Source organism: Chrysochloris asiatica, unplaced genomic scaffold, assembly GCF_000296735.1.
Source record: "Chrysochloris asiatica unplaced genomic scaffold, ChrAsi1.0 scaffold00066, whole genome shotgun sequence".
Taxonomy (NCBI): domain Eukaryota; kingdom Metazoa; phylum Chordata; class Mammalia; order Afrosoricida; family Chrysochloridae; genus Chrysochloris; species Chrysochloris asiatica.
In genome coordinates this window covers 887371-907599 of record NW_006408584.1, presented here as the reverse complement: position 1 = coordinate 907599, position 20229 = coordinate 887371, and the positions used below count along the sequence as shown (strand labels likewise).

At 37.0% G+C, this 20229-nt stretch overlaps 1 protein-coding gene across 5 annotated transcripts in view; it reads right to left on the bottom strand.

Moving 5' to 3' along the window:
* The window catches only part of HPGD (hydroxyprostaglandin dehydrogenase 15-(NAD)), a 47296-nt gene that overhangs the window by 11965 nt on the left and 15102 nt on the right, over positions 1-20229 (bottom strand). For 4 of the 5 annotated variants that reach the window (XM_006864514.1, XM_006864511.1, XM_006864513.1 and 1 more), the window contains one exon: positions 14063-14159. The exons of the other annotated variant lie outside the window; for it this stretch is intronic. In XM_006864514.1, coding sequence (XP_006864576.1) covers positions 14063-14120 — 58 coding nt within the window. In that variant the 5' untranslated portion in view covers positions 14121-14159. The remainder of the gene's footprint in view (positions 1-14062; positions 14160-20229) is intronic. 5 annotated transcript variants of the gene reach the window in all.

Here is a 20229-nt window from a genome sequence, read left to right as displayed (position 1 = left end):
CAGTGATGCCTGAAATGGAGCCAGAGATGATGACATGGAGCGATGGAGCAGCTGGAGACTTTAGATCCAGAGAGGGAGAGCGATTGTGTGCTGAAGACCTGGTGGGTATGGGGGAAGGATTGCATGGAGGGGATTGTAACCATGGCAATGAGATGATATAAGATAGAATGAATGTAAAACTAATTTTCTCCCATGTAAACTCTAACATAATTCACAATAAAACATTAAAAAAAAAAGAAAGAAAAAGAATGGTAAAAGGTCAAAAAAGAAAATAAGTTGTCAAGACCAAGTAATCTGATTTGAATAGGTCAATAATGGTCAATGAATAATTTTTTTCTTTCCATATAATTTTAAAGATTATTACTTGGGATAAGGATGTAGGCCCTTAAAACAGGGCAGGTGACTATGGAAAGTTGGTAAAATTAAAGTTCTCAAGTATTTAAAAAAATTTAAAAAAAGCTTTATATTCATTATCTCTACTTTTCTCACCTTGCCGCTTTTTCCATATCTCACTCAAATCAGAGTTCATTTAACCACTATAATAAAACAAATCTTGCCTATGTTACTAATAATGGTCAACATCTTGCTAATGCTAAATATCTTTGATTATCTTGCTACCGTTTTCAACATCAACCAATACAGTTAATTTTGCTCTCCTTGAAACACTTTCCTCTTTAGCCTGGCTTTCTCTGGCCTCACACTCACTGGAAGTTCATTCTCTGTATTCATTGTTAGTTTTCTGTCATCACCAGATCCATAAATACTAGAGAATTCTACACCTCTGTCTCTGGCTCTCTTCTGCATTTCTGCCCACACTATTTCCCCCGGGTGATTTTATCTACTCCTATGAATGAAAATTTATTCTTCCTATCTCTCTTGCTGTCACACATGACCAACAGCCACACCAGATTAAAAATAATCTTTTGCTTGTTGTATACTGTCAAGTCTGTCCCAATTCACAGGGAACCTGTACAGGGTTTCTAAGAGTGGCTGGTGGATTTGAATTCCAGATCTTGTGGTTACCAGTCCATTGTTTATCCTACAGTGCCACACCAGGGCTCAGATCAATGATAGCATTATTCAATACTTATTCTAGGCCCTGCATTATTTGTTTACTTTTAGAAATGCAAGTTAGTTATTTCCAAAGTACACCAAATCTAATTAATATCAACTTTGTTTCAGTCATAACAGTAAATGCAGAAAAAAAGAAATCAGAGGAGAGAGAAATTCCACCCACAGGAAACAGAAAAAAATTCCACAGCCTCTCAGCATAATAATACAACATGATCACCAACTGATGGGATTATCATAAAGAAGCATTTCTTGTTGTTGTTAAGTGCCATCTAGTAGGTTCTGACTCATAGCGATCCTGCATAAGTGCCATCTAGTAGGTTCTGACTCATAGCGATCCTGTTTTTGAGGAGCAACTGGTAGGTTTCAATGGCTAACCTGTAGTTAGCGATCTAGAACTTACCCTACTTTTGCCTTCTATGGTTTGTAGAAATCAAAATTGCCTCTTACAGGCATGATTAGAAAAGATATTAAAGATAAAAGAACTAATTTGGAAATGGAAATTAAATTTCATTTTTCTAAATGACTGACTTTTTTTTTCCTGGATGTTACTCTGTAATTTTAAGTACTTTGAATGAATCTACATGCCATAGAAAGATGCTCTGGTAGTGCAGTGGTTATGAGTTGGGCTGCTAATCTCAGGGTTAGCAGTTCAAAACTACCAGCAGTTTGTGGGGCAAAAATGAGGCTTTCTGCTCCTGTAAAGATTTACAGACTCGGAAAACCTACACAGGGTCACTATGAGTTGGAACTGACTTTACAGCACACCAACACCACCATTATGAAGACATTCTATAGAAGGTAAAATGCCCAAAAAGGTTTTATGAAAATGCTGGAACTCACTAAGACAGAGAAAGTATTCTGAATCCTCAAACATGTTTACATCAAAAGAATACACAAACAAAGCAGAAAAATAACAAATCTACTGCTGCCAAGTTGATTCCAAGTCATAGCAACCCTAATGGACAAAGCATAACTAGGACTTCCAAGGGTTTAAATCTTTGCAGGAGTAGACAGCCCCATCTTTCTCCCATGGAGCTGCTGGTGGGTTTGAACCACCAAACTTTCAATTCACAATCCAATGCATAACCCACTGCACCACCAAGATTCCTTCAAAATGGATATTAACTAGGTACAATAGATCATATATATGTGCTAAAAAAATTCAATTTAGGAAAATAAATTTAGAATTTAAAGATGCCTATCCTTGCGTGATAACTTGAGCTCACCAACTGTACTGAAAATCGAGGAACTAAATTTCTCACATGTTCTTTGCAATGATAAAAGAAAATGCCTATCTATGTTTAACCATCACTTCTCTAATATGAAGGAAAAAGGAGAACTAGTGAGAATCTATTTATCTATGTTCCTCTAAGCAAGCAATCTGACCAAAAGAACTGGTGAACTTCCTCCTCCTCATGTGATTGCCATGTAAAGGAACAGATTATCTGATGCTGATTTGTACCCTCTTTTCTTGTGTGCTATAAAAAAAAAAAAATCATCCTTTAAAACATAACTATCAACATTAAGTTCCATAACACTGCCATACTTTTTATAACAAAATGCATTCCAGAAAAAAAAAAAAAAATCAGTGAAATATTTTTTTTTCCCGGTGACAATTAATATTTAGGAAGTTGTTTCTTTTTCTCCACACACCCAAATTCTCTTTCCTGCTATATATCCAGTCACTGTCTAGCCTGTGATCAAAGGAGAAAGCAATGTTTGTTGCTGTTGTTAAGTGCTATCAAGTTGGTTCCAACTCATAGATACTTTGCATAAGGTTTCCCAGGAGTGGCTGATGGGTTTGAACTGCCAACCTTGAAACTAGCAATAAATACAGTGCTTATGTTATACTAACACACCCTCAAAAAATAGTTCTATGCATCCTATTGTTGCTAGCTGCTATTCAGTTGGCCTCTGTTGTGATAGGACCATTGCAATCCACAGGGTTTGTGGACTGATTTTCAGAAGTGTATCACCAAGCATTTCTTCCTAGTCTGTGTTACTCCAAAAGTTTTTCTGAAATCTTTCAGCATCATAGAAATTCACAACCTCCAGTGACAGACGAGCGGCTCATTTACTGCTGGCTATAGAAACTAGGTTACCCACATAGAAGGTGAGATTCTTATAACTGAACACAGTACTCTATCTATACACAAAATCTGGCTTTTCCAAGTGTGGTTCAGAATCACTGGCATCACTTAGGAGCTTGTTAAAAAGCAGACTATCAGATGCCACCCTAGACTTACTGGATGAATTATAATATGCATCTGAAAAAAATCCCTAGGTAAAGTATATGTGAATTATATTAACAAGACTTTTATAAAAGACCTATGTCCTAATAGTCCTCTTTTTCCCATGCTACAAAACTCTGTATACAGCTTTTGTTCATTTGTCCAAAGGCTCATTAATACATATTTAATCTTTTACATTGATGCCTTGTCACCAGTCCTTTGTCATTGTCTCCTACTATGGTGACTTACACGTTGCTGTGATGCTCCAAGCATTGCCACCATTATTTTAAATACCAGAAGGTTCACCCATGGTGGACAGGTTTTAGCTGAGCTTTTAGATTAAGATAGACTAGAAAAAAAGGAAAGGCAGACTACTTTCTGTAGTCTCAGAAAACCTCAGGAACAGCAGTGGAATAATGTCAGATATAGTGTTGGAAGAGATTCCTGAATACTGGTAGCTATAGTGCCAGAAGATGAGCCCCTCAGGTTGGAAGACACTCAAAACACGGTTGGGACAGAGCTGCCTCCTTAACGTAGAGTTCATCAGAATGATATGGATGTAGCAAAGCTTGTGGGACCTTCATTTGCTGAAGGGCACAACTCAAAATGAACAAAATCTGTATACATCCATTAATAATTGGAACATGGAATGTCTGAAGTGTGATACTATGAAAATTAGAAGTTGTGAAAAATGTAATGCAGATAAAACTTGATATCCTTGGTGTTAGGGCTGTGTGAATTGGACTGCTATTGCCCATTTTGAATCTGACAGTCATATAGTTTACTATGCCAGGAAGGGCAAATTGAAAAGGAATGGTGTCACATCCATCATCAAAAGAACATTTCAAGATCTATCTTGAAGTATAATGCTTCAAGATAAAGTCTGCGATATGATTATATCTGTAAGTCTAGACAGAAGCCCAGTTAATAACACTATTATTCAAATTTATTCACCAACCACTAAAGCCAGTGATGTTGAAATTGAAGATTTCTAACAAGTTTTGCAGTCTGAAATTGATCAAACATGCAATCAAGATGGATTGATAATTAATGATGATTGAAATATGAACCTTGAAACAGGATTGATAGTTGGAAAATATGGCCTTGGTGATAAAAATGATGCTGGGGATCTCACTATAGAATTTTGCAAGACCAATGACTATTCATCACAAATACCTTTTTAAACAACATAAAAGACAACTATACACATGGATATCAGCATATGAAATACACAGGAATCAATCTGACTACATATGTGGAAAAAGATAGTGGAAAAGCTCAAAATCTTCATTCAAAACAAAGGACATTGAAGGCACTGGCAATACAACAAGGCAATGGGAATTGATGGAATGCAAATAAAAATCTTTCAACAAAATAATAATCACATGCTAGTAAAATTTTGATCAAGATAATTCAAAAGCAGCTGCAACAGTACATCAAGAGGGAACTGCTAGAGGTTCAAGGCAGATTTAGAAAAGGACGTGGAAGTAGTTATACCATTGCTGAAATCAGACAGACCTTGTCTTTAGGCAAAGAATACGAGAAAGATGTTTGCCTGTGCTTTCTTGATTTTGCAGACGTTTTCAACTGTGTAGATCATAAAAAGCTATAGATATAGCATGGTGACAAATGGTATTCCAGAACACTTAAATTTTCTCATGAGGAACCTGTACATAGACCAAGAGCTAGTACTTAGAACTTAACGAAGGGATGTTGAATGGTCTAAAATTAGGAAAGGTGAACCTCAGGGCTGTATTTTTTTTCCTGTATACTTAATGAATCTATATACTTTAGAAATAATCTGAGAAATTGGATTATATGAAAAATGTGGCATCAGAATTGGAGGAAGACTCATTCGTAACCTGTGATACGCAGATGACACAACTTTGCTTGCTGAAAGTGAAGAGGACTTAAAATAATTACTGCTGATGATCAAAGACCACAGCCTTCAGTATGTATTGCAACTCAATGTAAACAAAAGTCCTCACAACTGGACCAATAAGTAACATCATGATAAATGAAGAAAAGAGTGAAATCATTAAAGACTTACTTTTGCTTGGATCTACCATCAACATTCAAGGAAGCAGCAGTCCGGGTCAAATGGTGCATTGCATTAGGCAAATCTGTTGCACAAGATGTCTTCAACGTTTTTAAAAGCAAAGATATCAGAGGGAGGACTAAGGTGTGCCTGACCCAAGTCATGGTATTTTCAATAGCCTTACATGCATGGCAAAGTTGGCCAATGAATAAGGAAGACAGTAGAATAATTGATATATTTGAGTTGTGGTGTTGAAGAAGAATATTGAAAATACCATGGACTGCCAGAAGAACAAAAAATCTGTTTTGGAATAAATGTAGCCAGAATGCATCTTATAAGCCAGGATAGTGACACTTCGTATCTGATACTTGGGGTATGTTATCAAGAGGGACCAGTTCCTGGAGAAGTTCATTATGCATAGTGAGTGGACGGTTAGGGAAAATGCGGAACCTCCCAACAAGATGGACTGTCACAGCATCAGAAGATGAACAACACTTGTGGGGATGACACAGGACTGGGCAGTGTTTTGTTCTGTTGTGCACAGGGTCGTTATGAGTCACAACTGACTTGAGGGCACCTAACAACAACAACGTTGACTTCTTGTAATCTGTGTCTTCCTAATATTTTTAAGCCATAAAATAAGTACCTTGGATAACTTAGGCAATAATAAACAGAAGGATGGCAATACAGGAAAGGTTCATCCATTCTATAACATACACACACACAAAAATTACTTTTATTGCCACAGCTAATTCTCATGATAGTGTTCAAGTTTGAAATCAATTGTTCAATGATAAATTGGAGATAAATGAATTGTTCTCTTTTGGAAGACCTTATAAAAGTCATATATGGTTACATATAGTTAATAGTTTACCACAGTTATATGAATTTCCTGGTGTGGCACTGTGGGCTAATGTGTCAGACTGCAAAGTCATTTGAACTGCCAGGCTGGTGGTTCAAGTTCACCAGCTGCTCCTTGGAAACCCTATACAGGGTCACTATGGGTTGGAATCGACTCAAAGGCACTTAATAACAATAAATATAAAGTAGGGGAGTCCTGGTGTGGTGCTATGGGTTAATGCGCCAGACTGCAAAGCCGTTTGAATAGCAAGGTCAGTGGTTCAAGCTCACCACCTGCTCCTTGAAACCCTATACAGGGTTGCTATGGGTCGGGATTGACTTGACAGTACTTAACAACAACATATAAAGTAGGACTGTGTGTGTGTTGATGTGGCACTGTAGGTTAATGTGCTGGACTGCAAGGTCAGTTTGAACCACTAAATTGGCTGTTCAAGCTCACCAGCCGGTCCTTGGAAACACTATACATGGTTACTATGAGTCGCAACTCACTTGACAGCACTTAACAACAACATATAAGATGCTAGAGAGCATTGGACTGCTAACCATAAGATTGGCAGTTCAAGCCCACCAGCTGTTCCTTGGAAACCTTATATAGGGTCGCTATGAATTAGAACCGACTCATTGGCACCTAATATGAACAAAAGTGTAGGGTGCTGGAGTTCTGCTGTGGTGTTGTAGAACAGGAACTGTACTGTTAGCTGCAAGGTTGGCCATTCAAACTCACCAGTCACTTCTTAGAAACCCCACAGAGGGTCACTGTGAGTATGAACCAACTGAGTGGCACTTGAGACTCTAACAAAAACAACAACATATAAGGTGATGTTGTTGATAAGAGTATAAAATGATGTTTCTTTTAATCAAGAGTAACTGCTGAGGTTGGTAAAACAAACAAAATAACCAGTTGCCATGGAGTCTATTCTGATTTATGGCAGTCCGAATGTATCAGAGTAGAATTGTTCATGGTAAGGTTTTCAGTGACTTATTGTTTATAATCAGGCCTCTTCTCCCCTCTAACTCTGAACGGACTCACATCACCAGCTGAGTATGTTGATGGCTTGATTTTCTTATTTGGGACCTGGAGTTTTAGGAAGGTGATCAGTGTTTTGTCTGATGTGAAATTTCTAGTTTGTTTTGATGTTTCAGTCTAACTATCATTCTTCAAGTTGTGTGTGTGGGGTCCCTTTGTTTTAGAATTCAGTTTTACAGTTCTATTTAAAAGGTCTGAGGAGACCTGGTGGTCCTGTAAGATAAGCAGTGGGCTTCTAACCACAAGGTAAGCAGTTCAAACCGACCAGACACTCTGTGAGACAAAGATGTGCTTTCTTGCTCTCTTAAAGATTTACAGCCTTGTAACCCTATCCATAATGTACTATGAGTCATAATCGACTCAGTGAAGTAAGTAGTTTGTACCATGCTTATGATTTAGTTCTGTCATCTTGATAAGATATATTGATATTCACATCTCAGAGGAGAAACTTTGCCTAGTTATTTTATAATCCTATTTCCTTTTTGTAAATGGTCAACTTCTTTTTTATTAATCTGAGTTTCTTATTTAAAGTGTCACTTTAATACTTCTACCATAATAAAAACTACATCCTTATGGTTATATTACATAAAACTTAATAGATCAAGGGGGTATGTCAGTAAGCTGTTATTTATACCATACTCTTTTGGAGTCCTGGTGTGGTGCTTCGGTTAATGTGCCAGACTGCAAAAAGCCTTTTGAACTGCAAGGTTGGTGGTTCAAGCTTACCAGCTGCTCCTCGAAAACCCTATACCGGGTCGCTATGGGTCGGAACTGACTCAATGACACTTAACAACAACAACAACAAAAAATAATTTTGACATTTGAGTGTTTTCTTAAGACTCTAATGTTTTAAATTAATAGTAAATATGGTGAGTGCAGCAACTCTCACAAAATGCCACTGATTCAAGACCTCAATGACTAAGTAAGCAAGCAAGTGGGAGTAGGACGGTGGGACAAAATCCCTTTCCTATGACATCAATCTCTTTTCCTTTCCCACATTTTGAAGCAACTGATACTATAAGAAGCATATTTAACCATTATGGGATGTCTTGTGGAAGCATACTTTCTAATTATCTCCACTTAAACATATGGATTCTTCTCTGTTGATCTTTCCCAATTTACATATATGTGTTGTTGTTAAGTGATTTCAAGTTGGTTCTGACTCATAGTGACCCTGATTAGGGTTTCTGAGGAGTGGTTGGTGAGTTTGAACCAGCAACCTTGTAGTTAGCAGACCAACACACACACACACACAAACACACACACATATACTTGTTGTTGTTAAATGCTGTCCAGTTGTTTCTGGTCTATGTTGTTGTTGTTAGGTGCCATTGAGTTGGCACTGGCTCATAGTGACCTTATGCACAGCAGAATGAAACACTGCCGGATCCTGGGCCAACCTCACTGCTATTGCCACACTTGAGCCTATCAATGATATCACTTGGCCAATCCATTTCGTTGGGGGTCTTCCTCTTTTTTTCTGATGCTCCACCTTACCAAATATGATATCCTTCTGCAGTGACTGGTCCCTTCTGACAATATGTCCGAAGTATGAGAGATGAAGTTTGGCCATCTTGGCCTCCAAGGAGCACTCTGGCTGCACTCCTTCCAAAATGATCTGACCCATAGACACCCTGTATGTTTCTGAAGAGTGACTGGTGAGCTTGAACTGCTGACCTTGTGGTTCAAACTGACTTTGTTGTCCAGTGAATTAGCCCACAGTGCCACAGCAGGATTATATATATATATATATATATATATATATATGAGAGAGATAGAGAGAGAAAGGAAGAGTGCTAAGGATGGATTGATGAAATCAATGCATGTTTAATAAAGGAGCAGGACGTGTGTATGAGACTCCATGTGATTAACAATGACTGGGACATATTTGGTACTCCAGCCTGGAGCACACCCTTCCTCAATATGCTAAGGAATCACTCCTCACTTTACATACTCTTCTGTTTGTTAAACTTATTAACTGCATGTGATACACAGTCTACGTCAATGGTCATTACTCATTAACTTCTCTGCCCAAACCAGTGTGTTAACTTGAGATTTTCATATGACAGTGAAGGACTCCACTGAAAGTATGCAAGAGATAATAAGGATATACCCTGGTTGAATTGAATATTATCCACAGCTGTTCTCTTAGTAGAGTGAGTTGTAAGTGGGGGATGAATTAGAGAAAAATTGTGAGTAAAGACAGTTTGGAAAACAGAGGAAGGAGACTTTAGAAATGCTTTGAATCTTAACTTCTCAGACTTTTTGGTCCTGTAACTTCTGCCTACATACTTTGACTTCAAAGTAACTGCTAATTCTCTTCTAAGAAAAGTCAAAACTAAGGGGTTTTATTTTATCTTCTTCCATTAATACAATACTCTGAATTTGTATCAAAATAGTTTCATTATAGGATTCCTGGTGTATGACGCTGTGAGTTAATGCACTGAACTGCAAAGTCGGTTTGAAGTGAAAGAATGGCAGTTCAAGCTCACCAGCTGCTCCTCAGAAACCCTACACAGGATTGCTATGGGTCAGAACCATCTCAATGGCACTTAACAGCAACAACAACAAATCCATTATAAGGAGCTCTGGTAGCACTGTGGGTTACAAGTCTGACTGCTACCAGCAAGGTCAGTAGTTTGAAAATACCAGCCGCTCCATGGAAGAAAGGTGTGGCTTTCTGCTGCTATAAAGATTTACACCCTTGGAAATGCTCTACAGGGTTGCTATGGGTAGGAACTGATTCCACGTTACATAACCACCACCACCACCAATGTCATTACGGGAAAAATGGAGGGTCTTGGCAGGTATCAACGTAGTATATTTAAAAATATTATTTGTGAGATGAAAACTTGCTAGTGACAAGCACTTGGCTGGAAGAGAGGTGGCTGGACTATCCAAATTGGCCAGTGGTAATAAGGAAACATTATAAACATGTCAGGTATGGAGGTCAGGAATAATGAAGGAAGGGGTGGGAAGGGCAAACTTCCAAAAATGTTGTTTTTATTTGCTATCTAGTCAGCTCCAGTTTAAGGTGACCCCATACATGCAGAGTAAAACTGTGTCTCCTAGGGTTTTCAAGGCTGTGATTTTTTGGAAGATCCCCAAACCTTGCCGCTAAGGCAATTCTGAGTGGATCTGAACTGCCGCACGTCGGGCTCATAATTAAGTGACTAGGAGTTAAGCACTTAACCAACTGTGTCACTGAAGGATTTCTTCTACACTAGTTGTTGTTGTTAAGTACTGTTGGTTAGTTCCAACTCATAGTGATCCTGTATAGGATTTCCTGGGAGAAGGACTCAAATCAAGCAGAATGGGAAACAATAAGCCATCTCACCATCTTAATGGGTTGCCCTGTGTGTTGGGATAAGTACCAGAAGTAGAAGCAGTTTGAAATGTTATGATATAGTCACTTAATTGGGACTGTAACAGTACTAGAAAGGTAATTTAAAAACAACAAAAAAAAGTCTCATCGTTGTATTTATATCCATTTACTGTTTATCAGCATGATTAGAGAGAGACCCAAAAATTAAGACTAGAATTAATAACCAGAGGTGGGTAGTGTTATAAAAGCAAGCTCTTAGCCAAGAAAGCAAAGGCTTAAATTGCTCTTCTCGATGGCATGTACTAACTTGCAATTCTGGTAAGTTCCCAAATGTTTTCAAGGCTTTATTATGGGTGTCAAATGAGGGACAAGATTTCACTGAAGCTTTAGTAATGTGGCCTTCAGTTTACAGCAGTGCCTGTGAGACTGGAACATATTGCACTAATTTATTCAATACAGGATTTCAGTTTCTTTTATTTCCTGTGTGGCTGAGATAGACACAGAGAGATAGACTAACAGATAAACTCATAGATAGAAGACATAGATAATCTAGTGGTTAAGAGTAAGAGGTCTTGTGTCAAACTTTTCTGCTTGAATCTAACTCTGCCTCTTATTTGATGTGTTTAAGTCTGGGAAAGGTAACGAAAACTTTCCTGCCTTAGTTTCCTCATCTACAAACTGAAGGTTACAGAATCAACTTCATAGGTTTGTTGTGAGGAATGAGTAGAGTATGCACGGTATTTTAAACCAGAATCAGGTAAACAGTATGTGCTCAATACAAGTAAATGCAGGAAGATACATATTAATACACATACATTGTTATATGAAAGGTAGTACTACATTGCATTTCTCCATTCATGTTCTTTGGGGCAAATAAACCTTCTTCCTATGTTATACAGTCTCTCAAGAGAGTCCGAAATTTATCCAACCCTGAGTCATCCCATCCTTTCCAAGAAGGAAATTAGCATCTCTGGTGACATAAGGACAAGAAACTCTATGTGTAATTCAGGTTCTCCAAGTTTTTCTAGACTTCTTCCTCTAGAGGGAAAATCTATGGATTTATCTCTTGATCAAATTTCAGGTTTTCTTACACTTACACTTCTAATGACGTATTTACTGCTGTTGTTAAGTGCAGTCTAGGTGGTTCTTACTCAGATTGATCCCTAGGTAGGATTTCTACAGAATGGCTGGAGGCTTGAACTGAAGACCTTACGATAAACAGTCCTGTGAGTATTTCTACAGAGCCACACCAAGACCCCAACTCATGTATTATTTCCTCTTAATTCTCTAATCATTCATGTTTTAATAAATAGTGTAGGTTTAGCTTTGCCAATTTGCCTTTAGTGCCGCATTCCCTAAAACTTAAACTGTGGCTCTTCTCTGGAAACATCTCTCTTTCAAGTATTGCCCTCACTTTAATGTACCTTTATAATTTAAATGCTATAACTTATGAGTGGATGTCAAAGTTTATTAGGAAAAATAACCAGATAACCCCGGAAAAGTTATAGAATTAGTTCTGTGATGGCTTTAGAAGATTCCATTATGTCTTTAAAATATCTAGAGATGAAGTTCATTTCTGAGAAAAATGAGATACTAGTCTATTTTTGAGAAGCCCGGGTGACATTGTGGGTTACACAGTAGGGCTTCTAATCACAAGGTCAGCAGTTTAAATCCATTAGTCACACCATGGGAGAAAGATGAGGTTTTCTGATCCTGAAAATATTACAGCCTTAGAAACGCTATACAAGTTGGCTATGAGTTAGAACACACTCGATGGCACACAACCACATCACCACCACCAGTCTATATTTGAGAATTTCAAGAGCAATCCTTCTTTAAATCCCTACTGGTAGCAAATTTACAAATCCCTGGGATGAACACAGGGTTTCTGTGCTTTAAACTCACCTAATAGCACTGGCAAAAAAATGCCTGAAGATCTATGTCCTAAAATTTACAGTCAAGAAAACACTATGGAGTTCTGCATAGTAATGCATAGTTTTGCCAAGATTGAGATCAAATCATGATGAGTTGGAACTAACTTGAGGGCAACGGGTTCATCTGTTTGTTTGGTTTAATGTGGCAGATTTTATAGACTTTTACTTTATTTAAGAACTATTACACATTTAAATTTTCCTCCAGCACTTTAAAGGTAAAGTCACTTGGCTAAGATGCTCCTAAATTTCCTACTGAATGTTTATAGCTGCTATTGAATATACTGTATCAGTCATATTAAATTATTCTGTTTCAAATAAAACATAGTTTTTGATTTCATGTTGTATGAAAGATGATTAGCTTTCTACTGAAATTCACTCTTTCCAATGGCACACAACTAAACTACATTTCCCAGACTCTTGTATTTTATGGACTATGATCAATTCTATAATAGAATGGAAGCAGAAGTGAGGTTTGCCATTACCGGGGTGGGGTTTTAAAAGAGCATGTATGCTTCTTCCATACTCTTTTCTCTTTTGTTAGTGTTCACAAGGATCAGAGTAACCTTGGGAGCTCCAAATTTCAGACGGCAGAATTATTCTCAGTTAGGTTTTCCAAATGGCTAAATATAAAAGAGGTGCCCTGCACCAAAATTCTTGTCCTTGGCTGGTACACTATTAAGGAATAAACTTATCCTATATTTAAGCTGGAGTCCTGGTATGGTACTGTAGGATAAGCAATAGGCCATAAGGTTGGTTTGATCAGCAAGGTAGGGGATTCAAACTCACCAGCCACACCTCAGAAACTCTACGCAGGATCACTATGAGACGGAACAGACTCCATGGCATTTAACAACAACAATATTTAAGCTAGTATATATTTGAGTGAATTTATTACAGCAGTTTAGCATATCTCAACAAATATGTTTTATAAATATATGGTCTTGCTAAAATCATGTGAGAGTTGAGACATCTTTAACTTTTAATACTGTTTGCTTTGTCAAAGATGTTTTCATATGCATTATTATTTAGGTGTCTCACAACACCCATTGAAACTATATGTAAATATATTTTTAACAGTATTACTATAAGATAGGACTTCTGGTATGGCTCTGTAGGATCAGCACTAGGCTGCAAACCACAAGGTCGACACCCATTGAAACTATATGTAAATATATTTTTAACAGTATTACTATAAGATAGGACTTCTGGTATGGCTCTGTAGGATCAGCACTAGGATGCAAACCACAAGGTCTACAGTTCAAACTCACCAGCTGCTACTTGAAGACTCTATACAGGGTTGCTATGAGTTGGGACCAACTTGATGGCACTTAACAACAACAATAAAGGTAAGATAATTTAAAAGTCCCCAGCTAAAAATAATAGAAATAAATATATACTTCATACTTGGGATGCCATTCAATAGAAAATGGCATAGAACCATTAAGAAACAATTTTTAAAAATTAAGAAGAGTTTCCATTTCAAACACACAGAGATAATAAATTTGATTGTTATGTTTCATGGTCTAAATTATAGGCGAAAAATGTAAATGGTAATATTGTAATTATTCTTACCTGCTAAAGATGACATATTAATTATAATGCCACCTTCACCTCCATTTTGCTTACTCATGTAATCCAAGCCAAGGTAGGTTCCACTGATAACAGAAACCTAATTCAGAGACATAAATGGAAAAAAGCAACATAGTGATTATCTTTTACCATCTATTCTAGTCTTTATTGCTAGTTCACATCTAGAGAGCTTTCTGAAAATATTATTAATAAATGGTTTTTGAAAAAAAACATTTTTTCATTGTGAATTGAGTAAAGGTTTACAGCGAAGTTCATTAGTTTTACATTAACCAAATCATATATTTCATTTCAGTGACTGCAGTCCCCTCCATATAACATCAGTTATCTGGCATCTTCCCTGTGATTCTTCTTTCCATTGAACCTTCTCTTCCAACCTTACTGAAATTTGTTCTTAGGTAAATACTGCCCTTTTGATCTTGAATAATTGACTCTTCTATCATATGCCCACCTCACTAACATTGTTGTTCCCCCTATATGCTTAATGACCACTTGGTTGGAAATTGAGGCATGAGGTTGCATTCACCTCCAGATGAAAATGCTTTGTTTTTGCTTTTGAATGTTAGTCATTTACTACAGATGTTCTGTTTACTGTATGATTATGGAGTTTATGAGTGTAACGTTGCTGCAAACTGTCACTTATATTGCCACTCTGAATGCTGCGACAACAATTATATTTCAACAGTGTTCGCCAACTTAATTCTCCTCATCTTCAAGGGTTCTAAACATTCTTTTTCTTTTCCAAATATTAGACACATAATTAATTTACTCTTCTATTAAGCATTTCGTTTTAATACCTAAATAACTCTGCTTTGTCTGTTCTTAGATCATGAAATATATAATACTGAATATCTTTGACTACTTGTACTCTTAGTTTCTCCTTTTTTTACTGTTTAATAAAACCTTATTTTTTTAACTATCTATCCTCCATGTAGTACAGAAGAAGAAGATTTATATAAATTTAGTGTTTGTTGTTGTTAATGTTAATGCCATTGAGTCAGTTCCAACCCATAGCGATTCTGTGTAGGGTTTCAAAAAAGCTATTGATGAGTTTGAACTGCTGACCTTGCAATTCAAACTGACCTTGCAGTTAAACACTTAGCCTACATTGCCACAGCAGAACTCCAAATTTAGTATGTTGTTGTTGTTAATTATGTGGAGTTGGTTCTGACTCATAGCGACCCTGCACAGGGTTTCCGAGGCTGCAAATCTTTATGGGAGCAGAAAGCCTCATCTTTCTCCTGCGGAACCGCTGGTAGTTTTGAACAGCTGACCTTGAGGTTAGCAGCCCTATTCATAACCACTATGGTACCAGAGCTCAACTGATACAAAACTCATTCTCTTTGCCAGTGACTGGTTTATTAATGGGTGTATGACTCAGTTCTGGTCAGAAAGACCTGGGAAGACACTGACGGTGTAAGGTGAGTGGTTGGTTTCCTTTAAGGACAAAGGTATATTACCCTTTTACATTGCCAGGTATACATACAATGGCTAGAACTAAATAGCCATATTACTAGACTAGCACACAACTAGGCTACATTTCACAGACTCTCTTGCATTTTATAAGTGATGATCAAGTTCTATAGTAAAATGGAAGCAGAATTGAGGTTTGCCATCACTGTAATGGGGCTTTTAAAACAGTAAGTTGGTGCTATTAAGTGCTGTTGAGTTGGTTCTGACTCACTGTGACCCTGTATAGGGTTTACGAGGAGTGGCTGGTAGATTTGAACCATTGACCTTGTGGCTAGCTTATCCTACAACACCACATCAGTATTTCAAAAGAGTAAGTTGTTGTTGTTGTCCTGTGCCATAGAGTTGGTTCTGACTCATAATGACCCTGTGGTTCACAGTCTAGTTCTTATCCTACATAGCCACAAGAGTTAAAAACAGCAAGTTACAATAAAAAAATGAAGCCAAGATAAAGAATGGCAGGTGAGAGGGATGAAAAGAAACTGGGTCCTGATGGAAGCACCGAGCAGTACTAGCAGGAATCCTTGAGCTCTGTGTCATGTGACCTCACAAAACTGTTTAATGTACTTGGAGTGCAAATTTTGTGACCTGAAAGCTGATATTCAGTAATGTCTGTCTTCTGCTTAATTTACTCATGACTGCTTACACTTACCTTTTCACATAGATTTATCTGATTTGCTACCAACCTCTCTTTACAGGAAGCACTTTTCTGTTATATTCTGTTGTTGTTGTTATTTGCCGTCGAGTCGGTTCCGACCCATAGCGACCCTGTACATGGTTTCCAAGGCTGCAAATCTTTACGGGAACAGAAAAGCCTCATCTTTCTCCCGCAGAACAGCTGGTAGTTTCGAACTGCTGGCCTGAAGGTTTGCAGACCGATTCGTAACCACTACGCTATCATTTTAAAAATTCATCACTACCAAAAACAACTTGGGAAATGTAGCTGATATCGGAAATTTTAAGAACATGTTTTCCTTCCAGCTCAGATTTTTTATTTTTATTTTTATTCCTTCTATGACATCTCAATTCTGGGGGGGAAGGGGTTTAGAACACAATAGATTAAATGAAACCATAGAATTTTGAGTCTGAAATTGAAAGTACATATTAGTATTTATCTTTCTTTTATTTAAAAATAAAGTCTTTTTGGAGTTTTATTAAGTATTTAGCGATGCATTTCTTACCTAATAATAGTTGTAGAACAAGAGCAAAAAAATTGAAGGTTCAATTCACTAAACCTAAGTGTCATTTTGAGATTAAAAAGGTTTAAGGAAAATGAGTAAACTCTACACATGAATCCCTTTAAAAAGGGAAAAAAAAAAAAAAGAACATTTATTGTTTATATGAGAGGAAAGAATGTAGATGGCTAAAATTACTACAGTCAGATTGTGTTAGTTTCTAACTAAGTCTCAAGCATGTCTGAGCAGAATTTCTATTTACATATATTGGTGCTATGTTTTTATTCTCAGGTATTTACAGCTTTGCTGACACCTTGCTTTTGTGTTTTCAGCATCTGAAAGATGAAGCCAGGTAGGAAATCAGGGAAAGTTTAAGTTGTATTTTTAATTTAAAAAAGTAGAATTTATTGCCAGGTCTTTTGTGAAGGTCAGCAAGGGTATATTTTTCTCATCTAAACTGATAAGTTTAAGAACTAAATGAAAGCATTCTTAGGATGAATCTGCAAAATGAGATCTGATGCTTGGCTGTGTTTCAATTTTTACTATAAACCATCTCCTCCTTATTCCAGACCTCATATTAAAGGAAGTTTTAGAAAACAGAGAACAAAATATCTCTTGAACATTTTTCTCCTTTATCAATGTTTATATGCATATAACTTACATATAGGACTATTACAATATGAATCAACAATATTTCTGTCATTTCTAAAACTCTTCATTAGAGGTTGAGTCAGAAGAATTTCTCAGCTACCTACATATTTCCTATCAAATATAAATGAGATCATGGAAATGAAGAAAATAGGAATTTTGATACTTTGGAAAGTAAATACAGTTTATTGAGTATGAACTATGTAGAAGCCCTATGTACTATGCAGAAAACCAAAAAGGAAGAACACGGTCAGCATTTCTCAAGCTGGGAGAACTGAAGAAAAATTTCAAGCCTTGACTTTCATTATAGAAGGATTCTCTGGGCAAATTATTGAAGGATGCAGAAAGCATCAAGAGAAGATGGAAGGAATACACAGAGTCACTGTACCAAAAGAAAATGGTTAATGTTCAACCATTTCAAGAGGTAGCATATGATCAAGAGCCACTGATACTGAAGAAGGAAGTCCAAGGTGCATTGAAGGAATTGGTAAAGAACAAGGCACCAGGAATTGATGGAATAAAAATTGAAATCTTTCAAGAAAGCGAGGCGGCACAGGAGGCACTCACTCATCTCTGACAAGAAATTTGCAAGATGACTATCTGTACGACTGATTGGAAGTTATCCGTATTTATGTCCATACCAAAGAGAGGTGACCTAACAGAATGTGGATTACATCGGGCAATCTCTTTGATATCCCATGCGAGTAAAGTTTTACTAAAGATAATACAGAAATGGCTGCAAGCATACATTGACAGAGAACTTCCAGAGTTTCAAGTCAGATTCAGAAGAGGCCATGGAATGAGGCATATCATTGCTGATGTCCGATGGAGCTTGGCTGAAAGCACAGAATATCAGAAAGATGTTTACCTGTGTTTTATTGACTATGCAAAGACTTTCAATTATGTGGATCATTACAAGCTATGGACAACATTGTGAAGTATGAGTATTCTGGAATATTTGATTGTGGTCATGAGGAATCTGTACATGGATCAAGAGGCAGTTGTTCGAACAGAATATGAGAATATTGAATGGTTTCAAATTAAGAAAGGTGTGCGACAGGGTTGTGTTCTTTCACCATACTTATTCAACCTGTATGCTGAGCAAATAATCTGAGAAATTGGGTTATATGACGAAAAACAAGGCATTAGGATTGGAAGAAAATTCATTAGCAACCTGCGATATGCCGATGATACAACCTTGCTTGCTGAAAGTGAAGAGGACTTAAAATAATTACTAATGAAGATCAAAGAGCACAGTCTTCAGTATGGATTACATCTTAATGTCAAGAAAACAAAAAATCCTCACCATTTGACCAATAAACAACAGTCATATCAATGGAAAAAAGACTGAAGTTGTTAAGGACATCATTTTTCTCGGATCAACACTCATGGAAGCAGCAGTCAAGAAATCAAACAACATATTGCATTAGGCAAATTGCTGCATAAGACCTTTTAAAAGTGTTGAAGAGCAAAAGATATCAGCTTGAAGTACTAAGGTGCACCTGACCCAAGCCATGGTATTTTCAATAACCTCATATGCACGCGAAAGCTGCACAGTAAATAAGGAAGACTATAGAAGAATTGTTGCTTTTGAGTTATGGTGTTGGACGAGAATACTGAATGTTCCATGGCTGCCAGAAGAAATAATAGCTCTGTTTTGGAAGAAGTGCAGCCAGAGGGCTTCTTGGAGGCCAAGATGGTGAAACTTCATCTCTCATACTTTGGACATATTGTCAGGAGGGACTAGTCACTGGAGAAGGATATGATGCTTGGTAAGGTGGAGGGTCAGAGGAAAAGAGGAAGACCCCAATGAGATGGATTGGCCAAGTGGCAGCATTGATGGACTCAAGTGTGGCAACTGTAGTGAGGTTGGCCCAAGATCGGACAATGTTTCAGTCTGCTGTGCATGGGGTCGTTATGAGTCGGTACCGACTCTATGGCACCTGACAACAATAACAACTATGTAGAAGCACTATGCTGGGTGTTTCATATAAATTATAGTTCATCTCAGTTTAACAATCATCAGAGATATTACCTTCCCTCTTCAGAAACTGGAAAATTTAAGATCATAGGAATTAAATAACAGTTTCTAATTATAAATTCATAATCAATTCTAGTTTTGATTAATTCCCTGGGCATACCCTTTCCACATCAAATCTTTAGTGAAATAGGGTATTTCTAAAAAAGCTAGACTTAGTAGTAGCCACCTATTTTGTTTAGTTTTAATATATTGGTACAAAGGAATGAATACATTTAGTTAAATGTCCAAATTGCATTGTAAGTCCCACCTGATTGTGAATGTATCATTTTGTTTTATTAAAGCTTCAACAAGTTAAATTAAAATATGAAAATTATAAGATTGCCTTGTCATCTCAACATGAATTCTACTTCTGTCCAATTGTGAGGTAGACTTTATATAGAGTTCTACAAAACCTCATCCATCCCTGAACATTATGCTTTTAGCAGCTAGAAATAATGTTGTTGCTGTTGGCTTCAAAGTCATGAGGAACCACAAAATGGCATAATGAAAGCCAAAGACTGGGAAGAGGTTTTGTGTACCTTTTGTATGGGAAGATTGCTGTAATCAGCTGAGTGAGGAATAAGGAACAGGTACATTAGGTAAGGTGTAAAGTGGAAGAACAGATTGTCCTGTTTGGCAACACTGACATATTAAGAAATTAACCATGTATTGTTCAAAAACACAAAAATGAATACCCATGTGTGAAAAATATTATGTAGTTCCAGTTGATTGATCCAATACTTATTAAACATCTATTCTGTAAGGAAAAAAAAATAACTGTTTTGTGTATACATTTGTATATGAACAAAAATATTTCTTATCAAAAGTAAAAAGAGAAC